The sequence below is a fragment of the Melanerpes formicivorus genome, unplaced genomic scaffold (genome assembly GCF_026170545.1).
Source record: "Melanerpes formicivorus ecotype bairdi unplaced genomic scaffold, bMelFor1.0.p_v2 SCAF_14, whole genome shotgun sequence".
NCBI classification, from domain to species: domain Eukaryota; kingdom Metazoa; phylum Chordata; class Aves; order Piciformes; family Picidae; genus Melanerpes; species Melanerpes formicivorus.
This window is the reverse complement of record NW_027142366.1, coordinates 3,123,689-3,145,842: the sequence shown is the minus strand read 5'-3', so window position 1 is coordinate 3,145,842 and position 22,154 is coordinate 3,123,689. Positions and strand designations below refer to the sequence as shown.

The 22,154-nt window shown below is 52.3% G+C and overlaps 1 protein-coding gene across 3 annotated transcripts in view; it reads right to left on the bottom strand.

The window, feature by feature from the left end:
• Positions 1-2,076: 2,076 nt before the first annotated feature.
• Positions 2,077-22,154, bottom strand: part of RNF216 (ring finger protein 216) — an 88,367-nt gene continuing 68,289 nt past the window's right edge. For all 3 annotated transcript variants that reach the window (XM_068146616.1, XM_068146615.1, XM_068146617.1), the window contains 4 exons: positions 18,346-18,443; positions 15,559-15,781; positions 6,057-6,126; positions 2,077-5,481 (listed from right to left, as the gene is read on the bottom strand). In XM_068146616.1, the coding sequence (XP_068002717.1) occupies positions 5,162-5,481; positions 6,057-6,126; positions 15,559-15,781; positions 18,346-18,443 (711 nt within the window). In that variant the 3' untranslated portion in view covers positions 2,077-5,161. The remainder of the gene's footprint in view (positions 5,482-6,056; positions 6,127-15,558; positions 15,782-18,345; positions 18,444-22,154) is intronic.

The following is a 22,154-nucleotide window of genomic DNA, read 5'->3' as shown; positions in this document are numbered from 1 at the left end:
TTTAAGCCCAGGCTGGATGAGACTCTGGCCAGGCTGATCTAGTGTGGGGTGTCCCTGCCCATGGCAGGGGGGTTGGAACTAGCTGATCCTTGTGGTCCCTTCCAACCCTGACTGATACTATGATACCAAAAGGCTCAGCTCCTGAGATGCTCAGAGCAGCCCTAAGTCACCAAGCCCATGGGCACCTTGCTGGCTCTGGGAGATTCAGGTTGGTGGGAAGAGAATGGTGACCAACAGGCTCAGCTCCTGAGATGCTCAGAGCAGCCCTAAGCCACCAAGCCCCTGGGCACCTTTGAGGGTGGGTGGCCTACACATGGGTCAGGGAGATGCACCAGTGACCCAGCTTGCAAGCAAGCCACCTCCTCCTGTAAACCATCTCCCCTGCAAACCACCTCCTTCTCCAACCTGCCACCTCCTCCAAACCATCTGCCCTGCAAACCACCCCTCCTGGAGCTGGGAGCAAAGCTGTGTCCTCCTTCAGCCCAGCAGTGCTGTGGAGTTGCTGCTTTCTCTCCCCCTGGATCTGATATTTTCATTCCATGGGATGGCCCCAAGGACAATGCTCACGCAGGGAGGGAAGAGTGATGGGATGGTGGCTTTGGGTGCATGGTGTGGTAGAGGTCAGCAATAAGCCTCCTCCTGCTCTGTTGTGTGATACAGAGAAGGGGAAGATTAAGAAAGCAACCCTGAAGAAAGGAAGGAGCTGGGAAGTTTATCTGCTGCAGCCCAAGCTAAAGCTCAGGGTCCAGCTGGAGGAGCAGGGATACTCAGCATGTGCCCCCAGCCCTCCTGAGACAGCCAAAACCAGCCCTAAAACTCAGCCAACTCACTCAGGTTTGATGTTTGGGCCAAGCTCTGCTGCAGTCAGGCTCCAGCTCCATCACCCAACAGCAGCCAAGCTCCTTCCCTGTCCCTCATCCAGCTCCTCACTCCTGGGCTCTCGCTTGGCTTTTACAACTGAAGGCTGGTTTGGCAAAAGCAATGTTTGGGAAAGGCCAGGGGGAGCTGCCCTTCTCCCCCCCCAAACACAGCCCAGGAAGGGTGGCAGGAAGACATTGTCAGGAGAAGCCTTCACCTTCAGGTTAGAGCTCTGCAGCAAGGGCTGCCTGAAGGATGTTCATTCCTAACCGTAACCAGGGGGGAATTAAGGCTCTGCAGGAAACGCTGAGCAGCTCCCACCGCAGCCTGCTCGCCCTTGTGTCCCCCCAGTGACATGAGAGACCTCAGTGTGGCCTTTCAGGAATTAAAGGTGGCCCTCTAAGAAAGATCACAGCATCACAGAGTGGTTTGGGGTGGAAGAAAAGTTTGGCTCATCAAGTCCAACCTCCCTGCACCCAGCACAGATAGCTGCAGGGAGCCCAAGCAAGCTGACCTGGGATGGTTCTAGGCATGGGGCATCTCCCACCTCACCACCCTCAGTGTAAAGCACTTCTTCCTCCTCTCTAGGCTGAAGCTCCCTCTTTTAGTTTCAAACCATCACCCCTTGTCCTGTCACAACAGGCCCTGCTAACAGGATCATCCCCAACTTGTCCCTGCCTGGGGGTGATGATTCTGCTGCTCTGCTCCCCGCCTGCATGAGCAAACCTGACTGACACCCAGCTGTGACACACAGCCTGGGGAGGCGGGAGGCAGAGCCGGGTTTGCCAGCACAGCCAGGGCTGCCTGCACAGGGCAGGGGCTACCAGAGCTGCCGCACCACAGCAGGCAGGACTCTCCTGGCAGGGGGAGAAGCGTCCCCCAGCCTCTCCCCAGCACCACACAACTCCTGGTTTCCATTTAAAGCAGCGACTGGAAACCATTTTCTCTCCCTTCCAGTTTTTCCTCGGGAGCATGTGGAACACATTAAAGCTTTTCCAAGGAGGGTCAAATGGGTTTTGCTTTGCAACTTGGGGAGTTTGTCAACCAGTCAAGGCTGAGATCTGGCAGAGCAGATCTGGCAGGGGAGATCTGGCAGAGCAGCCCTGCCAGGAAGCCAGCAGCAAGCTGGCACAGGCAGGGTGTGTGTGTGGGGAGGATGCTGTTGGGAGCTGTAACCAAAGCTCAAGGGGGTGGGGGAGGGGGGGAGAGGGATGGAAAGCCAGAGTGCACAAAGTTTATTTACAAAAATTCAAATTACAGTATGGTACAGGAACTTTTTACACACAGAATATTAGAACCAAGTTTACTACCAGAAGGTATAAAGAAAAATACTTTTTTTGCCTGGTTTTTTTTTTTTCTCTCTTTTTTCCTCATGTTTGGGGTTTTTTGTTTATTTTTTTTTTTATTGTTGGGTTTTAATTCCTTTTTCTTTTTAATAAACCACCTATTTCTTTTCAGCTACTGTTATACCAAAGTTGCAGAACATGCAGCTCTTCGCCTCCTGCCAGGCTCTCTTTCCCTTCAGATGATGGTTTGCTAAGTGCAAATACTAACCAAGTTTCTCTCTCCACCTCTTAAGGCAAGTAAAAAAAAAAGGGATGCTGCCACTCAGCAGAGCAGGTGCCTGGGCAGGAAGGGAGCAGCCTGGGCACAGCAACCTCCCTCCTCACCCTCTCAAAGGGACAAATGGTTTTGAGGAGAGAGGGGGTGGAAATGGGATGCAGGAGTCTGAGGCCTGGTTGGATTTGGTGGCTGGCAGCAAGCTTTGGGGGTTTGCTGCTGCTGGGTGCAAGCATTCCCCCAGCACTGACTCCTTTAGGACACAAGCAGGGTCATGGTGTGGCAAAGAGCAGGAGGACAGTGGCCCTCTCTCCTCCTGCCTCTGTGAGGTTCTTCCAGGACCATGACTGCTGCAGCATGGCAGCAGAAGACACCTCCTGACCACAAGCAGGGATCATGGGCACCAACTCACCCTTACCTGACACATCTCCATCCCTCTTGCTCCAGCTCTGCACTCCCCTCTGCCAAGGCTTAGCTCTCTCTAAGCAGGCACCAAAAGATGGGACTGGGCCATCACCTTTGCCAGTGCTCTCAGCCAGGCAGTGCTGTGTGACACTCATGTTCCCTCTGCAGCCAGTCTGTGCCCTGGAGGCCTGACCCACCCTTGCACAGGCAAGTGCTGGAGAACAACCATAACCATGCTGCTGGAGCAAGGCTTCACAAAGCCTGGAAGACTCATCCAACCCAGCCTCTGAGCCCACAAGATCTTGGCTGCTAAGACCCCAGGACCCCCTTTCTGTCTGGGGAAGCCACTCACACTTCTTCTGCCCTGGGTCCATGCTCCCACCATGGGCTAACACTGAACACAGCCCTTCCCAAACCCATTGGAATGCCCTGCTCCTGAATACTACAACAAACACTTGGTGCAAGGCAGGATTGAAACTGGCTAAGACCCAGCCAAGCAGCAAGAGAGAAACTCCAGCAGCTTCCAGAAAGAAAGGAAAATGAAAAGCAGCAAATGCAAGCAGCAGAGGAATAGCACCCAGTCAGCAATGCCAGAGAGGAGCTGGAACCCAGCACTCTGCAGGGTGTGTTCAACTCACAGACAATGCCTGAGAGGGGAGAAAGTGCTGACTTAGCTCCAAAAAGCATAGATGTCCCCTCTGGGAGACTCTCTCAGGGACACCAGCCCACAGATGCTGCCCAGAGCCACAGTGGAGGCTTAATCCCACTGACAGCTCTGTGCCTATCCCTCACTGCATGCCCAAGGAGATGCTGTGCCAGAAGCAGCTCTGGAGACTTGCAAGCAGCAGCTTGGCAGAAGCCTGAAGCCTGAAAAAGAAACAAAACCAAGAGACACCTGGATGCTCAAACTCCAGGGGGAATAACAGGAGGGAAAGTGCACACAGAGGAGTCCCAGCAGGACGGAGCAGGATGTGGCCCAGACCAAACCACTCAGGGAAAGGCAGCACAAGCAGGCTGCTGAAAGCCAGCCCAGCATTTCTAGAAGGGTTTGTTTTGCACTCCAACCATTTTCTCTTCCTGTAGCAGACAGCCCAGCCAAGGGATGTGGGGAAAGGGCTTCGTGCCAATGCTGCTCCTGCAGCCCAGCAACTACCCCCTGCTTCTTACAAGGAAGTTTTGCCTCTCCTAAACTCTCTTCCTAAGCCCAGCCACACTCCTGGTTGCCTTTCCCAGGCTCTGCTGCAGCCAGCTCAGCTGAAGCACACATTTCCAGGAGCCACTGAGGGCTGTGCAAGCAGCCAGCTCCCCGCAGCACAAGGCTGCAGCTGCCTGCTGGGGCACAGGGGTTCAGCTCAAGGGGCTCCTGGCTCCTCACTGCCTCCATGCACAACTAGAGAGGTGGTTCCTAATTCTTCTGCCACAGCACACACACCACCCTCCACACATCAAGCTGGGTATTTGCCCAAGGCAGTCTGTGCAATGAATGCTGTAGCTCAGGCTCTGGGTGCTCCCAGCAGCTGCTTGAGGGCTGCTGCCAGAAGCAGGGAGAGATCTGGGGTACCAGATGAGAAGGGCAGAGCAAAGGCCACGTTTAGGAAGCTGAGAGGCACCCACCTCTGGAAGTAGAAAAATAAATCTGAGCCCTTCAAAGGGGGAAGTTCAGTTCAGGTAAAGATCAGAGTGCCTGAGGCTCTGCTACTTGCCAAAGCCCTGGGACAGAACAGGGCTCTGGGCTTCCTACTGAGATCTCAGCAATGAGGTGGCTGCTGTGTCCCCTCCCTCCACTTGCAGAGTGAGAAATACTAAAGCCACCAAACTGACTTGGGTTTGAGCCACTAATTTCTGCTGGGAGGTGCTGGGAGGTTACAGGGATGCTGGAGAACATGGGAACAGAAGGCTCCTGAAGGGCTTTCTTAGTTATCAAGTCTCTCCTCCCTTCCCCCAAGGTTCACTTGACTGTGTAGCAGCTGCTCTGGCCAGCAGGAAGGAGGGATTTTTGGGAAGCACCCAAGGAATGGCTGCATCCCTGTGCTGACCAAGTCTCCCTCTCCCTCCCAAGAGATGCCAGGACAGGCTTTGTCAAATCAGAAGATCTCTCTGCCCCACACAGGCAGAGAGCCCAAGGAAACGCAGCACCAATGCCTGTTGCAGCACAGGTTGAAATGTTTGATTGCAAAGGTTCAGAGAAGCTCTAGAGAGGGCTGTGAGGGCAGGCAGGTGTGAGTCAGAGCAGGTCCCCTGGCAGGACTGGTGAGGGGCTGGAGTAGGACAGGAGGTGATGGTGCTGGGGTGGCTTTGCCCTGCAGCTGACGCTGAGCCAAGCGCTGCCACAACCAGGTCAGAAGCGGTGCCGGGGCTGAGGGCCAAAGTGCATAGGCAAGTTGTGCTCCAGCTGAATGTTCATCTGGGGGAAATCATAGTTGACCCTCATGTTGGGCAGGGGGGGCACGTAGGGGGCAGGGATGGGGCCGATGTTGAGGGGGATGTTGTTGTAGATGGGGCGGACGGGGGGCAGCGGGAAGGGAGGGTGCGGGAAGGGGTACGGAGGCATCCGGGGCTGGTGCAGGTTCTGAGGAACAGGTCTGGGGATGACTTCAATCCTCTGGATTTTCTCCATGGGCTTTTCTGCAGGAGGGCCAATCCTCTTGAAGCTGTTCTCTGTGCAGGGAGGAAAGACAAGCAGCAGTCAGCCCCCCACCAGGCCTGGCCCATGCTCTGCCTCCACCCCCAGCACGTTCCCGAAGCTCTCTGCAGCACTGCTGCTGGCCCCCCTCCAGGCACCACACAGCACCAGCTCCCCACCTTGGCTCCTTTCATCCACACCACAAAGGGGGAACACGTCCCCTTGCAGAGAGGCCAGAGCACAGACTGTGCTACCCTTCAGCTCCTTTGTCAGGCAGTGAGGAGACAGGACAGGTCTGTGCACCCACAGCACCAGGAGCCAAGGGGGACAGGGACACAAGCCTTCTGCTTCCCATGCTCCCAGCAAAAGCCTGCAGGCAACAGCATTTCAAAGCTAGACCAGTTCCAGGTCAAGAGTGTGATGGTTTAGGTCAGTGCAGCAGGGCCTGGGTGATGCTTGATGCAGCACAGCAATGCATGGAGAAGCCTGCAAACAGCCAGGCCACAGGAAGAATCTGATGAAGATCCAGAGACTTGTCAGCAGCTGGGAATCTCTGCTCTGCTGTCATCCACAGCCTGATCTCCAAGGAGAGGCACAGGCTGTGACTTACCTCCATTCTTCTTCCTTTGCTCCTCTTCAGCCTCTTTCTGAATCTCCTGGATGATCTTCTCATCATCCTCCTGCAGATGACAGGAGCAGCAAGAGTCAGGGGGCTAATTCCTGCTGCAGCAACCTCTTCTGCTGTCTTAGTGCTGCTTTTCTTCTCAGCACATTTGCATGGGAACAGAAAGGCAAATTCAGCTGAGCTGTCCTCATTGGGGTCGACCCAGGTTTAGCCCAAAGCAGGGCTGTGATGGGGGACTGCAGCACAAGTAACTCACTCAGAGCCAAGAGGCTTAAGATGAGCTTCCCAGGGAGATCAGTGCTTAAAACTCATTGCCTTGATGGAAAGCAGAGAGCTGCAACCCAGCTCTGCCCACCTGAGAGCTCCTGCAGGGCTGTTGATGTTTTAAATGGCAATAGTCTATTCAATACTTACATCATGCTAGCACTTCTCCAGGGTTTGGCCCAGCAGCTGGAATTAACACAACTTAAATCCTGGCTCCAGCAGCTAATGGGTGCTGTGAGGAGGCCATTTAGATCTTGTCTGTGACTCTGAGGAGAACACAAATCCCAGTGGGTTTCTTTCAGGTCTATGAGAGGTTATAGGAAGAATACTCAGACCCTCTGCTCAAGGAGAAGCAGCCAGAAATGGAAAGTGTCCTTCTGCCTCTCATCAGCTTCAGTTTTCTTAATCCAAAGGAGCAGCAGTGAGACCAAACTGCACAGTGAATGCTCAGGTGGCTGCAGCTATCCAGAGAGGTGGCATTTACACCACCTTTGACTAGGCTGAGGGAGCATGCTGGACAAAGTCATAGGAGACCATGCAACTCCTGAGCTAGGAGAGGCCTGTCTGGAGGGGTGGCCATGGGCACTGACAAGCCACAGGGTGCAGGCAGCTCTCAAGATTTACACAAGGCCTGGCTAGCATTGGCATGGGACCAGCAAATCACTCCAATCCGTGCCAGGGAGACCTTAAAGTGGCTTTCCAGTATTTAAAGGGAGCCTAGAGGAAAGCTGGGGAGGGGCTGTTCATCAGGGAGTGCAGTGACTGGCCAAGGGATTACAGTTTCTAACTGCCAGGGAATAAATTCAGATCAGATATTAGGAAGGAATTCTTCACTGTGAGGGAGATGAGGCACTGAAACTTCTCCAAGCTGTGGCTGCCCCCTTCCTGGAAGCGTTCAGGGCCAGGCTGGATGGGGCAATCTACTCTAGCAGGAGGCATCCCTGCTCATGGAAAGTGGTTTGATCTTTCAGGTCCCTTTCAGCCCAAACCATTCCTTGCTAGAGCATGCCATCCACTTCCAAGAACCACTGTGAAAAATGAGTTTGCTCACCACCCCACAGCATGCAACAGCTACCAGGGAAACACTGATCACACCAAACAAGCGAGGAGACAGCTCCCTCTCAGCGCCAGGCAGCAGCTGCTGCTGCTGGCCATATGTGCAGTGATGGCAACAGAGGTCCTCTGGGCCTCTGCAGGGCTGCATCTGCTGCTGCTTTGGGTCCATGGGGATGAAACCCTACCTGGCACTTCCAGGAAACAAATGGGAACAGCTAAGCCTCCAGGACAGGGTTTGTACTCTTGATGTTAGCTGCTAGGGAGGAAGGCCAGGAACAGGAGCTGACACACACCACCTGCAGCAGGCATCAGCTGCTCTGGGCCTACCTGCACAGGAAGGAGCACTTGGTTTGCTTCAGCAGTTCATCTGCAAGTGCTGGTGGTGGAGCAAGAGGGAAGCCCCAAGCCCCATGTACCCCACAACACACAAGACACTGTTTCAGTTTCATTCCTCCTCATTTCAGCCCTGCCAAACCCCATAAATTTCTCCCTGAGCACTCCTAATGTGGAAAAAGATCCTTGATTTTGAGGAGTGCTCTGGGACTAAACTCTAAATATGCTCCATGTGTGCAGCTCCACTTCCCTGTTTCAAGTCTAGCCAGCTTCCCACTTCCAATCTCAGGGTCCTGCACATGTCTAGCAGCAGTGCCCAGGAGGCTTGCTAAGATGTCCCCACCCCTGCCACCAGATAAAGTTTCCCTGGGAGACTGAAGTTATCTTAATCTGCACCAAGCCAAGCTCAGCACTCCCCTCCCTTGTGCTAGTCTATAAGTTAATGGTTAAAATTAAGGCTTTCCAGGACATGCCTTTTTGTCCCCCTCCCCCCCTTCCAAGGAGGCTGTTCCTATGGCCTGTTAATTACAGCCTATCTATCTCCATAAAAACTGCTGAGGAATGGCTCTTCTGAGCCTACACAGAACTCCTAATTACCCCCCGAGTACCAGATTGTGACATTCCTTGGCTGGAAAACAACCTGGGCACCATTCTCAGCAGCAACCAAACATCCTCAGCTCCTTTGCTGCCCGAGGAAGCACACTCCAGGGGTGGCCCTACAGCTTCAAGACTTCAGTTTCCCCCTCTTCTCAGAGTATTTTTTTGCAGTGCAGTTGAAAATGGAGACATCCACCTTCTCCCACCACCAGGAGAAGACTCTGAATCAGAAGACTCTGAATCAACAGGAGAAGAATCTGAAGGGGATTTTTAACTGTGTGCCAAGTAAGAAACCTGTTAAGCTCAACTGAACAAGCTCACCCTAGCTCCTTCCCTCACACAAAGGCATAAAGCCTCACTTCAAATGCACAAGTCCCTTCTAACTTAACAAAAGCTTTTACTTTCGACTGAAGCCAAGGATTAACCCTCTGCAGCAGTGTTTTCCAGGGACACTTTCCCCCCCAGTCTGTGATGCTGCAGCTCCTGCAAGCCCTACTGCTGGTACTAGTCACTGCTGCACAAGCCTGGGGAACTGGACACATCAACTACACAACTTTACAAGGTCCCCCTGCAGTGAGAGCTGCTCGACCCTCCCAGCTTAAACTGCAGCTGACCTCCACGCTAATGAGGGATCGACAAAGCCATCTGCCCCCGGGGCTGGCCAGCCAGCTGCACGCACACCCAAGGTGATGCTGGCTTCAATTACTGCAGCTCCCAGAGCACCAGAGAAAGCTAACAGCAAACCCCCATCTGCCAGATCTCCCAAACAATATCTCACAAGGACAACATAAAACACATGCCCTCAAACACAGCAGCCAGGGATCCCCACTCCAACCCATCCCCTCTTGGTCTTCAAGCCTTGCAGCACGGCCTGGATGCAAAAACCCTGCCAGGAACAGAGCTGGATCTGGCTGGTGAGCTCACAGCTGGGTCTGAGACTGCAAAAGCACAGCAGAGGTACAACAAACCACATCTCCAGGAACGGGGAGTGAGCAGTTTTGCTGCTCCTCTGCTGACAAAAGTGCTTTCTGGAGTGTTTATACTTACAACTCCTCATCCTGAGGACTGACTTGGAGTGGGTTTGCATCAGTGTCTCTGAAAAGCTGGTGACCATGAACACAGACAGCACAAACCCAGGCTACACAATGTGTCCCCTGCCTGCTTGAGAAGCTGACATGAAACTTGGCAAGGGATGAATACACAGCACAGCTCAATACATGCAAGGGTGGGGCTTGGTCTCTTCACCCGGGTGTCCAGCAGCAGAACAAGAGGACACAATCTCAAGCTGTGCCAGGGGAAATTTAGGCTGGATGCTAGGAAGAAATTCTCCCCAGAGAGAGAGATTGGCCATTGGAATGTGCTGCTCAGGGAGGTGGTGGAGTCACCATCCCTGGAGGTGTTTAGGAAGAGACTGGATGGGGTGCTTGGTGCCATGGTTTAGTTGATCAGATGGTGCTGGGTGATAGGTTGGGCTTGATGATCTCAAAGGTCTTTTCCAACCTGGTTAATTCTATTCTAAGATCCACTCCCCAGCTGGAACAAAACCAAAGGGATGCTATGTGCAGACAAAGATCATTTTAGGCTATATGTGAAGGCAAACTGATGCCACAGGTTGTGGCCATTGCACACTGCAGCAGCACAGGCCAGAATCAACCACCAGGTCTCGGTGCCTCAGAGGTTCACCACATCCAAGGGTGAGATTTGCTAATTCTTTGAGCAGCAAAGGCTGGGCTTTGTGATTCCATGGTTGACTGGAGGGAGATGACAGATTCATCTAGGGGTAAAGCACCCACACCAAAAAATTAAGTTGTCATTAGTGCACTTAAGTGCTGGCTGTTGTAGTAAGAAACCATTCAGCGTCACATGGTGGGGAGGCTGCAGGACCATTTCAAAAGCCTCTTGTGTCCCTTTTTCCTGAGGGGGTTCATGCCCCTTAATAAAGGATTAGATTATCATTTTAATAGCCTGTTCACAGGCTGTGTGGATTGAAGGATTTATCTTGTCAGCTTCACAGTCAGCTTCCTGTCAGCTGCTTTGCCTGCAGCAAAGGCAAAAAAAAAACCAACCCCAAAACCCCAAACCACACATTAAAAAAAACCCCAAAGAGAAAGGCAAAAAGCAACCCCCCAAGGCCTAGGGGCAAGCTCAGCACCAGCCAGCCTGCAGTTTTCTTTTGAGCAAGGATGTAACTTGGCTCTCCTGAGAGAGAAGATGCAGAGCAATGCCGTAGCACGGCTCATCCCCACGCTCCGCTGCATCACGGGAGAAGGGAGGTGGCCAAGGGGAAGAATGCAAAGGATGTGTGAGATGCTTCCACCCCCACCTGCAAAGGCTGCAGACAGCAAAGGCTGCAGACAGCAAAGGCTGCAGACAGCAAAGGCTGCAGACAGCAAAGGCTGCTAAGCAGCAGCTGCTTTTGGAAGTGGCAAAGCAGGACAGAGCTTTGCCCCTAAGCATGACAGCAGGATGCTCTTTGCAAGAACCATCCCCAGTCCCGCAGCCAAACCCCCCCACCCCCCCCCCCCCAAATCTCTTCATGCCAGGCCAGCCTGAGAGGCTGCCCCTGTGATCCTCCACCTGTCACAGGACCTCGACAGGGAGGAGGCTTCCCCTTTCAGCCCTCTCCCATTGAATCCAGGGAATGCGGCAAGCACGGAGCCAATCAGAGCCCACCGCAGGGCTGGGGTCTGCGGCTGGATTAAGAGGAGAGCTGAGCTGGGTTGCTAAGAGAGGCAACCTTTTCATGGCAGGGAGGCCCAGCTTCAACAATGCCGGGACAGAGAGGGCCAGGCAGGGCCCTGCACGCAGAAAGAGCTGCCAGAGAAACAAACAAGCCATGGGGAACAAGAACAGGGAGCAGCAGCGGAGATAAAAGCTCCGCCAGTCACACGGAGACAACCTCCCCCCACCCACTCCCCCCCAAAGAGAACCTCCTCTGCCCAGAACAAAAGTGCCATCCAGGGCGCTTGGGGAAGGCCTGGGCTTATCTGCTGCGCTCCTCCTTATCTTTAATTATTAAGTGTCATGGGAAAGCGGCTGCTGGCCTCCCGAAAGAGGGAAAACGAGAGACCTGGTAACTATTTCTAAAGGCAGGGGAGGGGTAGCACAGCCCAGAAAGTGCCTCCCCCACCCCCACCCCCTCCCCCCCTCACTGCTTGCTTTTTTCCACCGACGTGTGGCCGCAGCCGTTACTAATAAACTTGAAATGATTTTTCAGGACGGAGGCTTCCAGAGGACTAAGAGGTTTTGTTTCAAATCATTCCCAGATCAGCTGCAGAGAGCCTGAGCAAGAACAGGCACGGGCTGTCTCCAGCGTGTTCCTCCATGCAGCAGGAAGCAGGGGATAAAAGCTGGCTGTGTGTGAACGGGACCAGGGCATCCGCAGCGCTGCAGGAAAAGGGGGGCCGGGCCGGGGGCCGAGCGCACGCCGGCGGTGGAGAAGCGCAGACTTGTTTTAGCAACAGCCATTCCCAATTAACTGTGCCTAATGCTAATGATTAAGGCATTTTATAGCATGCTAAGGAAAAGAAAAAAACCCCACACCAAAACCAAACCACCCCACCCCACTCTCCTTTTAGGAATGCTCTCCCTCCTCCCAAAGCCAACAGCAGCGCTGTGTGCTCCATGCATTTCCGCAATGCATTTAAATGGAGGCCTAGAATCACAGACATCAGGGTGGTTTGGCTTGAAAAGGACCTTAGGCATCACCTAGTTCCAACCCTCCTGCCATAGGTAAGGATACCTTCCACTAGGACCAGGTTGCTCAAAAGAAGGAGGCATCCACAGCTTCCTTGGGCCTCACCACCCTCACTGCAGAGTAATTCTTCCTAATATCCAACCTAAACCTCTCCTCTTTCATCTTAAAGCCATTGCCCCTTGTCCTATCCCCACAAGCCCTTGCAGCACAGTGCTGTGTGCTCCATGCAATTCCCCAATGCACTTCAGTTTAGGGGTGCTCTCCCTCTTCAAACCCTGCAGCCAGTCCTGTGTGCTCCATGCACTTCCTTAAGGCATTTGGAGTTTTCCACGGTCTTTGCCCAACATCTCCTCCTCATACTGCTAGGAGGATGGAATAATTGCAAACACCTTATTAGCCTTCTGCTTTGAAATTTAATGATAGACCTTTGGGAGTGTTTTTAAGAGTTTACTGAAAACCATCTTAAACTTTACAGCCCCCCAAAGCAGCATTACCATTTAAAGCCCCTGCACAACATCGCTGATCGTCTAAAGGTGAGCATTAAAAACAATGCACAAGAGCAGAGGCTGCTTTACCCAACCAGCCAGAATGTGTCAGCCAAACTGCATCATGGGGATTCACACAAACCAGCTGAAGTGCACACATCACCCTCAGGTTTGCTAGAAGTGAGGGGAAAACACAGCCCCAGAGCCTGCTGTTTGCAGAGCCAATTCTCACTGCTCCCTCCTCAGCTTTGTCTCTGGCAATATTGCATCAGCCCCTCCGGCAGCCAGCAACGGCTCAGCGAGACGAGCCAAAGCCAGCATGGGCTGTGGAATGGGCACACAGGCTGTGGGATGGGCACACTGGCAAGACTTCTGGCCAAGCAGCTTTCTGAGAAGAGCTCCTGGCACATGTTCATACCCCACAGGGGTGCAGGACAGCGATTAGCTCTGGAAGCAAGGCGGCGATTAAGCGATTACCGCCGGCTGCCCTGGAAGCTGCTGACCATGGCTCGACTGCAGCTTGTCTCTGAGCCAGCAAATATTGCACTGATACTTTCAAATGGGACTCCAGTCTGATTATAGCATAGGGACAAGTTTGTAAGTAACCTTTTATTATGGGACATTCTGAAGCAGCTGCTTTACTCTCTCAAGATCATTTCAGAGGGAGATTAGCAGATGCTGCAGCTCCTAGGGGAGTGTCTGTAATTCGCTTTTCACCCAAGCTAATGAATAGGTTTACTTAAACTGCTCCAAGAATCATCCCAGACTCAGAAAATGTTAAGCATTTAGAATAGGAGAAAGGTTCCCTATCTGAAATAAACCTGAGTTTTGCTGTAAATAACTTAGACCCAAAGCAGGACCTTTACAGAGGTGTGAAATATCCCAGGCTGACAGACAGCTGAACTCGACATCCATGAAACACAAACGGACAAGTCCATGGGAGTGTGACAGTGTCCCTGGTCTGCTGTGAAGATGGTTCTAAGTTAAGGTCTGTCCATGAGTGTATCCAGAAATCAGAACAGAAAAAAACCCATCCTGTCACCCCCTGGAAGCCAGGCTTTGGTGCCACCCATGTGCCCTCCCTGTTTTGCAGCAGGGCCTAACCCAAGGGGAGGAGTGGCAGCTCCTAAGCAACAGGATGCAAATTCCATGGGTGGTAAGACCCAATCTTGTCTTCTCTCTGCTTGCACACACACAGAGCATGGCTGCAGACACGTGCAAGCCCACAGCACACACTCTCTTCCTAGATGCACAGCATCAGCTACCTACTGACTTCAACAGAAGAAACTCAGCTAAGAGAGGGTACAGAGGGAGTTGAAAAAGACTTAAGAAGATGCCAATGCAGCAGCCAGCAGAGCCAGGGTGGGGTAACCCTTTGGGCATTGTCCCTGACAAAGGACATGACACTACTGATCCAACAGCCTTTTGCTCTTTCCTGTCACCACATCAAGAGACACATTTGTTTCCCTTCTTCACACCTTCCATGTTAACTCCTGTTTCTATATCCCACACAAGTGCAGATCACCAGAGTGGAGCTGTGTTAGCCTTACTAAGGGGCACAATGCTCACACTTTAACCTTAGAAGCCAACAGCTGAGTTTCATGTTGTTCTCTGCACTGCAGTGGGGACAGTCACCCAGCTTCACCTCCCACCCCATCACTGCTCCATCATCCAACAAAAAACCCAACCAAAAACCCCCAGAGCATGCAGTGCCAGCTCTTTGCTGACGGTGGGAAATTTCCCTTTGCCACAACATTGGTTAATTAGAGAGCTGGAAAGGGCCTGGTGACAGTGTCCTCTTTGTGCTGCTTATTTATTTATTTCCAAGTACAGTACAAGCTTTTTGAGAGGCCTCATGTTTTCTCTGGCTCTGAACAAATGCCATCACCCAGCACAATCAGCAGCCTGAGGGGAACAAAAGACACCAGCGCCGCTGAACCCTGAATTGCTGCATCCTGGTGGATAAAGGGGGAGGAGTGGGATGGGAATCCAGGGAGCACATAACCAGGTGTTGGAACCCCTACAGGGGGTGCCTAGGAGGAGATGTCTGTGTTTAGTTTAACACCTCATATCCATAGGATAAGGCAGGGAATAAAGGCAGGCAGAGGACTAGGAAGTTTATGCTGGTTGGGAGACCGCTGGGAGATCCCCAAGAGCCTGCAGGCAGGAGGGAGAATTTTGAGTGGCTTTGTTTAGGCTCCACACAAGCACAGGATAGTGAATATCCCTGTGGAAAGAGAGTCTGGTAGCTGTCTGGCAAGATGCAGTAGCCTGAGACAAAGAAGTGCTGGGACAAATGGAGCTCAGATAAGCCCTGGGAAGGCAGCTCCACATTCGTGTTTGCTCTGCTGTTTGGCTGGAATCAGGAAATTCAACTCCTGCCCCTCCCGACGCTCCTCCCGGATTTTGCTGTTGAAGACCTCTATTTACAGAGATGCTGCACTCAGTTTTCCCATGCTTGTCACAGCTACAAGCTGTATTAAGTTACTACAGCTTCCCTTACAGCTCAGCCCATGCTCCAGCCCTCTCTCTGCAGCTGTTGACAACAGCTGTGAGCACGGCCCCAGCTATAGCTTGGGTCTGTTGCCTTGGGGGCAGTTTTCTCAGTGGATCCAGTTGGATGATCTGGGCACCAAAAAGAGACAGCCAGCTCCCCTGGCCTCCTGATGCAAAGCCATACCAAACAGCATCTCAGCTGCCAAACTAGGAACGAGTCCCGAGAATCCCAAAGCCTGCTACGGTGCTCGGTGCCAGCACACACTCCCCACCAGCTCCTTCCACAAGCCCCGCTCCCCAGGACGAGGCTCTGAGTACTTCCAGTCACAGCCCTTTCACAGGAGCTGGTTTTCCCTCAAGCAACACTAGTTCCTTCCAAGTTGTGGTCAGATGTGACTGTGTGTTGATGTAGGTTTCCAGTGTGTGTTTCAGCTGCCTTGGGAAAGGCAAACAGCCGTGCCGCTCCAGCCCAGACGCTTTCCCCCGGTGGAAGGCGCTGGCATGGAAGGGGAATTGAAATCAGGGTGTGAACGATTCACAGAAGTCCTTCACTACTTACTGTGGGATCTGTCCAGAGAGAGCACTTTGCACAGTCCTGGCAGGGAGCCCCGGGCGAGCGAGGGTGTTGGCAGAAGTGGTCGTAGCCGTTGATGGCGGCGCGGCAGAGGTAGCACATCTGGGCGCCGCAGCGGCAGGACATGCGGTTGCAGCCCTCCGACTTAATGAGCCCAGTCCCACACTTGTGGCATTTCCTAATCCGAGCAGCTGTCATTTTTTCCTCTCTGCAAGGCAAGAGGAAGAAGGATTAGAGGAAGAGGTGTCTGAAGTCACCACCCTGGGGGTAAAGCTGCCATTATGCTCTCCCAGTGGCGCTTTAAACCCCTCTCTCCAGTGTACCTTTCCCCCACCTTTTCCCTCCTACGCCATCCCCACGGCCCACCGCTGTTCCAAGGAGGTCTGGGCTCAGCTCCACTTGGAGCCAACCCATGACAACTCAAGAACAAATGAAGTGAAAGAAAGTCAATCACTGGCTGCATGCTGCAGCCCCGATCCTGGTTTCCATGTCAGCCAAAACCACTGCAGCACCAGGCTCTGGCTTGGGAGGAATTTAAGCTGTAAGTCAAGGGGCCAAAGGGTGCAGGGATGCTTGACTTGGCTGTGGAGAAATACAGCCTAGGAGATAAAGTTCAGGAAAAGCAAACCCTTGGCTGTCATCTGCTTGCTAGTTTTATGTGTGACTTTTGCTCCAGCTACAAAGCTGCCACAACTGTGGTGCTTTTTCCACCCCCCCATGCTCCAGATTTATTTGGTTTGTGTTAAACTTAAAGCAGGAACTGAAAACCAGTCACAACTTTCCCCACAGAGAGTGGCCTTTCCCCCTTCTCAAGTTTCCCTACCTACACTTTTCAGAGGTTACTGCTTTAGGTTCAGGAGGTGGGTTTCACTCTGCAGCAGCACAAATGGGAATCCAGGACAAAGCACAGTCCTTGCTCCCCAAGAGACATCCTGGCAGCGCCACGCTCCAGCGCGAAGGCTCAGCTCGTGGCAGTGCTATTTTGGCACAGAGGCTGAAGAAAGCCACTGTCACTTAATTAAAAGCCTTAAGGGTACAAGCTGGCATCCTAAGGGCCAGTTTGCTGACCGCTGGAGATCACGTTACACAGTTTAATTCACAAGCTAGAAGTGAAATTTGATGACAAAAGAGTCAAGAGGCCGTTTGCACTGAGGGAAGCACAGCCCTCTGGCTGCGCCAACCTGACGGTGGGGAACCATCTTCCTTCGCCAGGCCATCTCCACCCAGCTGCTAGAGTGGACCTGCAAAGCCAACATATGTTTGGGAGATGACAGGGAAGTGTTTCCAAGGAGGATCACAGCAGCAAGCCAGGCTGCAGCACGGCCCTGCAAACCGCTTTGTCAGCACAGCCAGAGGAGCAGGGAACGGACAGTGGGGTAGGGACTTCAGCTGCTTTGCAGCTACCCAGGCTGGCTCTGGCCAGCCTGAGCTAGTGTGGGGTGTCCCTGCCCATGGCAGGGGGGGTGGGAACTAGATGATCCTTGTGGTCCCTTCCAACCCTGACTGATACTATGATACCCAGAGCTCCCACGCAGTTATACCTGGTGTGACCTGCACCCTGCCCTTTGGAGACAGGCTAAGAATAGAGATGAAAAACACCCAACTCGAGAATGACTTTCCTCTGAGCTGCAGCTGCTCTTCCCTCCACTACCCAACAGGATGCTGGTGCTGCAGATTTTTTTTGGAAACTTTGAGCAAGGCAGGAAGTTTGGCCTGAACTCCAGCTGTGCTTCCCTTTCCTTACACAGGCCTTCCAAAGGAAGCTTTTATTGTATCAGGCAGTTGGACTCCTCTACCCACAGCAACATTCTGCAAGAGGTTTTGAAACTGATCTTTTTCCCCTTATTAGGGACGTGGCAATTCATTCCTCCTCCCTCTCACCCCTCTTTGCTACAGGGAAAGGAGTGGCAGGGAAAAAAATGTCCTATCAGATGATGAGGATTTTGTTTTGAATTAGGGACTGCAGGGTGAGCAAGCAACAGTCACTCAGCCTCACAGTGGTGGAGCTTTCCAGCCCCTCCTCATGCCAGACAGGCTAAATCAGAGGGGAAAGGATTAGGCAACACAGGCAAGTCCCATTTGACTGCCCCAGACATGCAGCTCCAAGGATGAACATTCTCTTATTTCCTAAAGGCAGAGGATTTTGTCATTTGCTGCAGCAATAGGAAAGATCAAACTTCAAAAGGGTTTGAGGGAAACACTGGGGATTTATACCTGTGGATTTCAAAATATGACTGCCCTGTGACAATTCCTGCAAAGCAGCTAGAAACAGACAAGCTTCTGTAAGAGCACACATCCCCTCCCACGAAGCCAGAAAGCAGTAGCTGAGCAAACCACCCATGGTCTCCACTCTGGATTTTCAAAGGGCAAGAATGACTTGCTGTGACTCAGTACATCACTTTGCTTCCCTGCAACACCTCCCTCCTCCCCCCAAAGCAATGCTAATGGAGGTTTCTCACCTCTGAAAAGGACCAGGTGCCAGCCTGTGAGACACTGGGCCAGCCAGAGGAACAGGCTGGTCTGGTGACAGCTCTCCCACGTTCTCCAATTACCAGCTGGATCTGCTGCCAACTGTCTTTCACAGAAAGAAATCCCATCCTGGGAGCCTTCTGACCCCTCATCAGCTCAGAGAGCCCTAAGACCTCCCTGATGGAACAGTGACACCCAGTAGTACTTCAGGGCCTCTGGCAATACACCAGAGTATTGCCTAATGTATTGCTATTACCAGTTCATCCATCTCCCCATTTTAGCCTAGTTGTGGAGCTTACTTACATGGATGTCCTGTACCTGATGTCATCCCTCTCAGCCAGCTGCTCGCAGGTGAGGTTCATGTGCTCCTTCCACAGCCCCTGGCACTTCCGACACGTCTCCTGAGGAGAGCAAAAAGCACTGAATGAAGAGAAGATCCAGCACAGGATTAGGAACTGGAAGAAACTCCCAGCTCTTCCCCAGCCACTCTGCAGGGTCTCAGCTGAGAACAGGGCAACTCTGCAATTCTGTCTTCCACCAGAGACCAGAATAGGTCCATCAAGTCATGGGAGTCAAGGGTTCTTCCAAGGCACAAAGAACCCAGGTACAGAATGAGTCCACAAAATCCCAGTTCACCTGAAACTCATGAAGCAGCTACCAGGTTTACCAGTTACTTAGCAGAGGAGACTGCAAAGATGAAAAATGTGGTGCTAAAGGACATCAAGCTCATCTGTTTCCTGACCAAAACCCTTCACCTTCACACAAAGGGCTCCCAGTTCAGCAGGCAGTGGGGAAACTTGCAGCTGCATTGAAAACTGCTTCACCTCAGGCACGAGCAAATCCACCCTGGGCTTGGTAACACCTCACAAAACAGAATTAAAGCAGTTTGTGTGAGTAAACAGCTGAGAAAGGCAGGATGTGGACAAGTGTCCATAGAGGTGGAACATGAGAAGATATTTCTTAACCAGAAGAGCTGAACTAAACTTAGAGCAAAAGGCTGAACTCTCCTATTCTTGTGAACTCTTGAGCAACAAGGCTCTCCTCTGGGACTGGGAGAGCTGTGTGGAGCTGGAGAGCTGTGGAGGCACTGTTGGCTGGGGAACATGGACTAACAGTGGGGACAGGGCTGATTGTTGGGTTTTTTTTTTCCTGGTTGGCTGGCCAAAGAAAACATAATTTTGTTTTGGGTAAAACAGGAGAGGTTTTTTTTTCCTTTAATTTGAGGAAGATTAAACCCCATCCAGATTAAACTTGGAAGAAAGTCCCCACTTCACAATCCAACTGTTTCATCTTCAGGATGGCTGGAGCTCAGGCTTTTACATCCAACTTTCTCCAACTGGCAGGGAAACCCAGGCAGGCTGTGAGGCATCCTTTTCCCTCCCATGCCAAAAGAAGGTCCCAGAAGAGCTCTGCCCAGCTCTGCTCACACCGTTAGTGAAAGGTGGTGACTGCAGAGAGAGAGCTTGCTCGATTGCATTAGCTTAATTTTATTCTAACGAAGAACTTGGAAGGTTTGGATGAGATGTGAGAGAAGCAGCTGCTTGAAGACACACGTAGGCAGCAAGGCTCTTTTGATCACAAATCAAACAGGATGGAGAGCAAAGCTTCCAAGGAAGCCAGGCCTAGGAGTGGGGCACGAAATGTAGCCCTGTTTGTATTTGCGCTCACCGGGAGCTGTGCAACAGCTTGGGGCTTTCAGCTGGGGAAAGAAAGGCTCCACAGCCTGGCTGGTGAGCTGGACATGTTTGCAGACCACAGGCTAAGGGCTGCAGTACGAGGAGAGCCAAGTGTGTGACTGCATCCCAAAAGCTCAGCTGAGGGTTTGGTGATCTCTCACCTCGCACATGGAGCCTTTGGCAGGCAGATGCGAGTTTGAAGGAGCACTAAATGCCTTGGTCCTATTGATCCTCGTGAATCACTCCTCATGCCCTGTGTTTTCCTGCTGAAGCTGTTAAAACAGGCACCACTTTGTGTGCCTTTGCTGGCAGGCCACAGCTGGCTGTTATCAACACAGGAGGATCAGATTTGGAACCACTCATGTGCCTCCACGAGGACTCACCTCCCCCTGGACTCTCAAAACCCTCTCACGTGCCAGTCCAAGATCAAATGTGCTGTAGGTTGATTTTTTTGTTGCTGTTCTTTAAACACATCAAGGGTTAAAAACAGTCCCTGGAGCCTTGCTACACAGACCCACTTTCACATGCCAGCACCAAGGATTTAACAGCTTTTTGCCAGAAGGGCTGGCACGCTTTTGAGCCAGGAGCCTACTATTCCCAATTACTTAACTCCAGGAGTCTCCTTCGCTGCTGAATCCAAACTGATGCCCTTCTGAAGCAGATGGTGCTGCTTGGCCTTTCACACCAAGTCATTCCCTTTGCCTTTTGCTACTGCCATCCTTGCAGGAGCTGGTCAAAAGCAATGCTCTCCCTTGAGCCAAGGCTGCTGGGACTTGCCAAGCAGTTGTCTCCTGCACTCATGAAGTGATTTCTGTGCAGGCAAGGAGAAAGGGAAGAAGCATAGCAACAGCACTGGGATGGTGTGAGGTGGGAGGTATCCAAGCTCTCCACACTGCACAGCAAGTGCCAGCACAGCTGGGCATGTTTCTGGGATCTCTCCCAAGACATGCTGGCCTCAGGGTGCTGCAAACCCACCAGTGCACCCTGTGAAGGAGATGTCCCCACAGCTTTCTAACTTCAGGTGTCACCTGGTGCTGCTTCTGAGCAAGCCTTGTCCTCTCCAGAACAGAGGCAAGAGAAAAATGGACAATGCACATGCCACCAGCAGAACCCAACGTGACTTCTCCCCTTGTTCTGCCCGAGACAATGGCACATTGTTGGCAGTTACAGGAACCCATGCTGGACAGCCTCACACAAAAGCAGGGAGAGAGGCCACGGCTCAGACAAAGGCAGCTGCTCCAGGGCTGTCACTGAGCTCACAGCTCTCACCCCAGAAAAGTGACTTCTCCTTTTCATTCTCAGTGAAATCCAACTGGTGAGAGTTTTGTTCATCTCGTGTGATGACAACTCTGATCTCCACCATTTCCACAGGGGGCTCTTTTCTTTTCAGAAACAGCTTTTTTGTTTGATAAAAGAAAACACACTCTGCCATTGCCATGTTAATTAACCTAAACACACAGTAGGACGGATGAATTTTTGCATCCAGCCTAGATTATCATACTTGGCACTGAGACAGTGCCTAAAGCCACACAAAGAGGGAATGAACCATTCTCACCCCTGAAATCTTCTACTCCCAGTGCAGCAGCCACAAAGCAAGTTGGTCCACCCAAATAATGACCCTGCCCAACTTCTTCAGCACCTTGTCCATGAGTAAGCCCTGGCCTGTACAGGTCAGGGGACCTGATGTGGGGAAGCTGAATCCATCATTCCTGGGTGGTGTGAACTCCGTGTGCTTCTCCTGCCCTTTCCCCAGCCTGCCTCTCAGGCAGATACAAGCCAACACAGCTCACACTTCTGGTGCAAGGGTCAGCATGTTTGCAGGAGCCTTGGCATTAGCAAACTGCTCCAAACCCAGCATGGATGCAGGAGATTAAGTATCTGCTGCCTGTTACATCTGCCCCAGCTTGGCAGGCAGCCTGGGACAGTCCATTAATGCTCCGGGCCAGGCCAGCGGAGAGGAGGATGTGATGGAGAGGGTGTTTAATCACACACTGTAATCTCCTCACTGTACATCTGTTGGAGGTAGTGGCTCTGCTTCCTCTTGCTGGCAGCCAGGAAGCAGCCAGGATTAACACAAACATGTTTGGGTTCAGGAGGATCCTTTGTTCCCAGGGTCAGCTGTGCGGATGCACAGCTTTCTGTGCTCAGGGGCAGCCGCTCTGCTTTTAGCACGGGCACCACAACCCCTAAACATCCTTGTTCATTGTCCCAGCACCTCTTGAAGGGAGAGGGGAGGGGTTTATGCAAGCCTACCACCCTCCTTAGCACTTCCACTGCTGCACTTCTGCAGTAGGGCCCAGTGCTTTTGTTCTCTCCACTATCTACTGAAAATAACTCTCCAAGGTCCAGCCCACGTATCAGGGGTGAAAAAGAACCCCCAAACCCAAACAAGCATTCAGCTTCTCCCTGCCCCTCTCCACGGCCTTTTGGCAACAG